Source organism: Mus caroli, chromosome 2 (assembly GCF_900094665.2).
Source record: "Mus caroli chromosome 2, CAROLI_EIJ_v1.1, whole genome shotgun sequence".
In the NCBI taxonomy this organism is placed as follows: Eukaryota; Metazoa; Chordata; class Mammalia; order Rodentia; family Muridae; genus Mus; species Mus caroli.
In genome coordinates, this window is record NC_034571.1 from 124,834,499 (window position 1) to 124,841,871 (window position 7,373).

At 44.6% G+C, this 7,373-nt stretch overlaps 1 protein-coding gene across 6 annotated transcripts in view; it reads right to left on the reverse strand.

The window, feature by feature from the left end:
* Slc23a2 (solute carrier family 23 member 2) overlaps window positions 1-7,373 on the reverse strand; it is a 90,758-nt gene that overhangs the window by 15,230 nt on the left and 68,155 nt on the right. For all 6 annotated transcript variants that reach the window (XM_029472175.1, XM_021184093.1, XM_029472180.1 and 3 more), the window contains exons 9-10: window positions 4,054-4,174; window positions 3,441-3,597 (exon numbers count right to left, since the gene is read on the reverse strand). In XM_029472175.1, coding sequence (XP_029328035.1) covers window positions 3,441-3,597; window positions 4,054-4,174 — 278 coding nt within the window. The remainder of the gene's footprint in view (window positions 1-3,440; window positions 3,598-4,053; window positions 4,175-7,373) is intronic.

Sequence of the window (7,373 nt, forward strand, 5' to 3'; positions counted from 1 at the left end):
TAACCCAGATGCCACACAGTGGGGAACTATGAAACATGATTCTGGGGCAGGAGTCAACCCTGTAGCTCTGGGCGCTCTGAGATGACCAGGAACAGGTTAAGACGGGAAAGATGACATTCAGAGTAAGATGCACAGACCGGGGCTGGAGCCTGGGGCAGGAGTGCTCCTGGGCTGGGCCGGGGCTGTCCTCCTACTCAGCGGGAACAGTCGGAGGAGCCTCACTGCCGGGTCTGCACTTTTGCTCAGAGTTGGTTCAAGTTACATTTGGAGTTTTGAAATAAGCTTTGGCTGTTACAATGTTAACATTGGTTTCCCTTTAGTATCCTGATTTTGAGGAAAGATTCCTATTTGACTCTACCATTTTCAGTTGAACATATTCCTAACTAAAAAATACAAAATGTTCCAAAATCTGGTGTTTGGGGTTTTTTGTTTTGTTTTGTTTGTTTGTTTGTTTGTTTGTTTGTTTGTTTGTTTGTTTTTGGTTTTTGGTTTCTACACAGAGAAACATTCTCTGTGTAGCCCTGGGTGTCCTGGAACTCACTCTGTAGACCAGACTGGCCTTGAACTCAGAAATCCGCAGGCCTCTGCCTCCCAAGTGCTGGGATTAAAGGTGTGCGCCACCACGCCCGGCTTTTTTTTTTCTCTTTTTTTTAACAAAAGAACTAACATGACATCACAAGTGGAAAATCCCAACTCTGTTCTGTGCTAGATTACAGTCAAAATGCAGGTACCTGGGGGGCTGGCTCACAGGTTAAGAGCACTGGGTTTTATGCAGACCTGGGTTTGATTCCAATCATCCAGATGGCAGCTCACAACCATTTATAACTCCAGCTCCAGAAGATACAACACCCACTTTGGCCTCCATGGGTACCAGGAAGGAAAATAATGTACAGATACACTTGCAGGCAAAGCATCCATATACATTAAAAATAAAATAAACACGGCTGTACTAAAAAGCCTGTGTATAACAACCTTCAGTTGCGTGTCACTGGGTGAAATGTATATGACCTTCATGTTTAGACCTACTCTCAGTATTCTGGGGATACAGTATAAGGACTCCCAATCCAAAACTATCTAATTCTAAGGCATCCAGAGTCCCAATCAGTTTGGAAAAAGAGGAGACTCAACCTGCCTCGTTTTTCATGAAGTATGCTTTAAATCCCTTTTATTTGAGGGCTTTAAGTCTGATTTCTAAAAATCTTTTATACCAACATTTAAGTTTGAAATATTTTTAAGTTTCTCCAGACTTTTATTTTATGTTTTGAGTGTACCCACATGGATGGTGGTGCACCCTGTATGTGCAGTGCCCCTAAGTGGGCATCAGATCCCCACTGGAGCTGGAGTCACAGGTGGAGAGTGAGCCATCGAGGGGCTGCTGGGAGTAGAAGCCAAGGCCTCTGGGAGAACTCTTAACCACTGAGCCATCTCTCCAGCCCGATTGCCTGCTGTTTTCATTCTGCATGTGTGTACTCACGTCTTGTTTTTTCTTCTGCCTTACAGCTTACCAGGCTCCAGCCCTGGTCTGTGCATCTTACTCTGAATGTCATCTTTCCCGTCTTAACTGTTCCTGGTCATCTCAGAGCGCCCAGAGCTACAGGGTTGACTCCTGCCCCAGAATCATGTTTCATAGTTCCCCACTGTGTGGCATCTGGGTTATCATTCCTAATAGTTCCAAGAAGTGGGCCAAGTGAGTTTATCAGGAGTCTATTCATATTGGCAATAAAAGATAGATAGAGTTACTAAAGATCCTTCTAACTAGATCTTTGTTTACTACTAGTTTTGAGTTTGTCTGTGACCTCAAAATCATAATCCTTTTGCCTCAGCCTCCCAGAGCTGGTAATCTATAGGGACATGTGCCTGGCTTAAGTACAACTTGTTCAGGGTGGTACAACAGATTCTCAACCTTGGCACTGCTGATATCTCGGACCAGAAGTCTGTATATCAATATTAACCTAGGCAATCTTCCTATATTGAAGGCTGAGAGCATTGCTTGATATTTGAAAACTTTCTCTCTGATCCAAACTGCTGGAAAGTGCAGAGGGCTGAGGGTGGTTTTTTACTCAGAGCAACTGAGTAGAAGACAGCTAGATCTTGGCAGGCAGCTGAAGGCTTATTCGCCGTCACGGTGATGCCACACCTGGCTATTCAGTGGCACCATCGCATGTATAGGCCCCATGAGGACCCTGGAAAGTCCCTCTCAGGAAGCTCTTTCCCCACTCTGTCCTCCCATGGTGCCTTACCAAGTAACCTTTAGTCTCATTTTCTCTTGGATTATAGGTATGTTTATGAAGCAAGCACATTTTTCTGGAAACAGAATAGTATATATAAATACACCCGAGACGCCATGTGACAAGAATGTTATTTTAGAAGGCTAAGCCTGTTTAAAGCTTTTGTAAAGTATCAGGAACAAAGAGAGCTGCCAACATTGCCACCATTCAGCATGCCTGGAGGAGTCATCTTGACCCAACCTTAATATTCTTGGCTCTTCTTTCTTTTTAAGTTTCTCATTGTAAAATAGGTAAATAAAATGGCTCAATGGGGTAACTGGCTCAACCTGGCAAAGCTCATTCTCTAAGAAAACCCCAAAATGTGGGCCCAGCATTACAGTCACTGTACTGTTCAGGTGCGTACAGTTCAGAGCTGGGATCTAGAGAACGCTGCATGTCACTCAGGAGATCTGGGGAGATTCGTGCTCTGCCACTGAGTTACCCAATACTGAGGCCTAAGCTCCAGCTTCCGGCTGCCATTAAGTATCAGTTTACCTCTACATCTGTGACCAAAGTAAAGCGGTTACATAAACTGCCAGGCAGGAGCGGCCTGCGAGCTAATCTCCAGGTCTCATTTTCCCAGCTCTGGAACCAAAGGGCTTTGTGCTTGTCTTTCTCAGCAGTGGCCCTCAAACCCTTGCCATGACAGCTCACATTTGTTAGTATTTTAGAGCCTAACAGGGCTCCGAAGGTGAAATAGTTAACCTGAGAGGGGAACTGGTCAGTGACTGTGTGTGGATGACTGACCTCTGGGTACAACTTCCCTCCACTAATTCTCTAATGACCACAGTGGCCGTTACGATTTTCTAGCTTTAGGGTTAGGGAGAAGGCTCAGTGGGTAATGAGCTTGCCATGTGCTTTCTATGCAAAGCATGAGGACACGGGCTTAAATCTCCAGAATCCACACAGTACTGCATATCTGTTGTCATTCCAGTGCTTCTCCAGAGAGGAGGTGGAAAAGGAGGACCCTGTAGCTCACAGCACAGCCAGCCTGGTGTGCATGGTGGCCAACAACAAAAAGGCCCTATTCTCAACAAGGGAAAAGTGGGAGCCACATAACACATAAATGATTAGAAAACATGTCTATGTAAAGAGCATTCTAAAAGGCTTTTCACTATGTAGAATTCTTTGCCTGCTTCCCACCCCTCTCCGTTGGGCCCTCCTGATACTTACATGGGTATGGAACCTTAAACCATGGGGCTACCAGAAGTACACCCTTCCTGGCATCTGTGCGTGCATAGTAGCCATAGTCGGTGCTGTTGGAAGGGAAGACATCAGTCACCGTGAAGATGAAGCACAGCAGCCAGGACACGAGGATAGCCAGGATTATCTGGAGTGGTCAAGGGCAGAATCTTCGGTGGGTAAAATATCCCTTCCTACTGTGGAACCAGCACCCCCAAGCCCACCATCATCAGTACTGTGTAGAACTGCTTCAGTGGAATTGTACTGAGAGGTTTATGCAGGTAAACTCACTGGACCCTTCCAAGGTCTGGCCAGTAAGAGAAGAATGGGTAACAGGCCTGCAGAGACCACGTGGGTCACAGGCCAGAGCCATGGACAAGAGTCCTTCTGTGGCACTGCAAAATAATGTGATCTGATCTTGGATCAAGACCCTTACTCGGACGGCATCTAGCCCTCAAGGCTGTGCTGACTGGGGTAATAGGCCCTTCAGGATCATCACTACAAATGTAGGAGGGTCTCCCTATAGCCTTCCTTTACCTAATGTCTTACGTGTAAACAAAGGAATGTTGTGGTAGAGGTGAGGGCGACATGATTGGCTACTCACAGGAAACATTTTGAAAAGCTGGAACTTGTATGCTGTCCATCCTTTCTTGGATTTGTAAATTGGGAGAGGAAATTTAACATTTCTGGCATATTGTGAGAAGAGTAACACTAGGAAAATCGTCCTGAGAAGAGAAAGAAAATTCATAAAATTAAAAGCTGTTGTAGCTAAAGTTTCCATTGATTTCATGTATTCAGTTCTTCACTATGCATGCAACGCTAGTCCTTCTCACTACAGTTTGGAAATGTCACTTTCCTACCTGGAGAAAACCGTCACAAACAGCTGGCCTAGAATTTCTTGATGCTGACTAAAGTAAGAAACCCCAGAGAAGGGGAAAGCTCACTCCACGGAAGGAAATGATACCAGATACAACAATACCAGAGCGTTTACTTACAACAGGCAATCAGCCTGAAGCAGCTAAGAGGCTGTTGCGCATGCCAAGAGGAGAGAAGTGTACACTCATGTACACATACATCAGTGGAAGAGAAGTGTGCACACACGGCCCCCCCCACACCAAATGCCACCAGGGAACAGCGTCACATTTTAAAATGACTGGTGACTATTTTTCCCACTTTCCCTTATTTTTTGACTTACTCATATTGAATTCATTTTGGAAAAAAGAAAGGTGAAACTTCAATATTCAAGAAAAGTGCAGAGGCTGCTGGTGGGGGTGGGGGTGGGGGTGGTGCATGTCTTTAATCTCAGGTCTGAGCCAACCTGGTCTACAGATTGAGTTCCAGGACAGTCAGGGATGACAGAAAAACCCTGTCTTAAAAAAAATTAAAAAATTAAATTAAAAAAGAAAGGAAAGCGCACAGCTTCCTGAGAGGAGCTTTCTGTGAGCGTGCTCATTCCACGGGCACTAAGCCAGCCATTCGGTCAGATCTACTTGACTGGGGGGATTAATTATTTCTTCTACACTTGTTTGTAGAGGCAAGACTGCCTGGGTTGACTACAAAACTTCCTGATCTTCCTGAACTTCCAGGAGCAGGACACCTGGACCGACTTGAAGGCCCAAGTGGCTGGCAAATGGGAGGCCATTTCTCATCCTCCCGGGTAGGTCGATCGATCATATCAGAGAAACAGCAAAGGGATAGATAGGAGGATGGATGTGAGTGATCACCTAGCACTCTGTCTAACCCTTTCTGGAGCAACATTTTTCACTTGCCGCCTAAGGTAAAGGTGACAAGAAGAGTGTCCTCAGAGCTTAGCTTAATAATCCCAATTGCGGACATAGGATTACCAGCTATGAACACTGACTTCTTTGTTGCATGTCTAATGAGGTGTAGTGCAAAGCCTGGCTGAGCACAGGCTGCCTGCGTTGGTGACTGGATGAAGTGCTAACCCATTGAAGTCTGAGAGCTTAGGTCAAGGTTAAGAACACTCATGGGGCCCAAGTCACTTCAGTTCCTCTGGGGCAGAGAAATTTATAAAAACAAAAAACAAAACAGAAATTCTACCACCAAAGCCAACATAGTATTTGAAACTGCTTATTTATTCAAGATGAACACTATCTACAATATCCCAAAGAGCCCCAACCCTACCTGTCATCTTTGTTTCAAACAACAGCCACCTGCACTGTAGTGTTCTCTTTTCAAATACATTTAAGAGACTCACAGAGAGAAAGAGAGAAGATCTGATAGAAGTCTAGCTTGAGTCTACACTGGGATTTCAAAAGAGGGACAGAGGGACGGTCCCGGGAGATACTGATGGCTAAGCCCTGCATCGAATAGAAATGGTCAGAAAGAGGCAGGACAAGGAGAACTGGGGACCAAAGAGAAGCAAAGCCCCGGGGAGGAGCACAGATGCAGAATCTGTCCTGGGCGGCATGTGGCAGTGGGGAGGGGAGAGTATAACAAACTGTAAGTGTGGAGAAAGGCAGGAGAGGAATCTAGGGTGTGTTCCCTCTAAAACCAGACACCCTGTGGAGCAGTGATAGGAGAGCTAGCTGCAGAGTTTATGGGGTGGCAATAAGTCCATGTGCTTCTCCCATAGTGGACACTGGATGCTATGGGGCTCCTAAAGGGATTCCCAGGGAATGGTATGAGGAGTCCATTTTTGCCTTTTTTATTTCTCTGGAAGAATTTCACTGTTTTTGGTCTAGATCGCTCTGGTCTACAGGGTCAGCCCTCACTGCATATGTACGCACACACTCTGTTCCACTCAGCCTTGTCAGGCAGGTCTGTAAGGTTTTTAGCTTAGACAGATGGCTTTCGGGTATTACTTCTATTTGTTTCTCTGCTTTTATATTAATTTCCCCCACTTTGGACACAGGATTTGCTGGAGAGGAAAGTTTACATGCACTTTCTCCAGGACACTCTAAGCACTACATAGTTATTAGCGTTGCTACTGTCAGGTGCTTAACCATTAGCAATGGCTCCAAGTTCTTTGATGACTAGGAGTTATTATATAAATTTTCATGTGTTTTTAAACTCTTAGGAGTTTTTCCCCTAATCTTTTTGTTATTGGTCTTAATTTTTAATGTTTTATAAACACAATGTTAGCTTTCTAGTACTGACTGAGTTAAATCCCTTAGCAGTACATATATATACATGTTGTATGGAGAGGGTTTTGACCGACCTTCAGTGAAGTGAGAAAGGAAGAATTATGCATGGGTATTTTTCCATACCTGCACACCACAGAGGCAGGAGTGAGCAGGAGCCAAGTCTCTCTCAGTCAGGCTACATGGACTCAGAGAATCTTGACTTCTGTCTGACTAGGAGTGTGACTCTGGCAAGTCACACTGCCTCACTGTGCTTCTGTCTCTTCACTCGTTAAGCACACAGAACACCAGTCCCTACCTTCTATGTGACCATTAAACAGAACACAAAGGCACAGTAAAAGAAATTAATAAATGCTCTCTGTTATTAAATATGAAATATTTCCCAAAACAAAACAAAAAAATTGGAAATTGTTTGTTTTAAATTTTTTATTAGTTGGTAAAATTTTGACAGATCCTCAGACGCACTCACCTATGATATAATCCTTACATCTATTCTACACATGTAAAAAAGAGTGTGAATTCTCTCTTAGAAGATTGTTAACGTCCTACATGTCTTTATTAACGTGCACTACTGATCAACATCTCCAATGCATTTGGTTCTACGCAGAAGAAGGACCAACACTGCCCAAGCAGACCCTGTGCAAGGCTGCGGCCTCACCATCACAGTGCACTGAAGTCCTTCCACAACATCTCTCTGCTGCCAGCCTCATCTAAACCAGCACAGCAAACTTTTTTTTTTTTTTTTTTTTTTTTTTTGGTTTTTCGAGACAGGGTTTCTCTGTGTAGCCCTGGCTGTCCTGGAACTCACTTTGTAGACCAG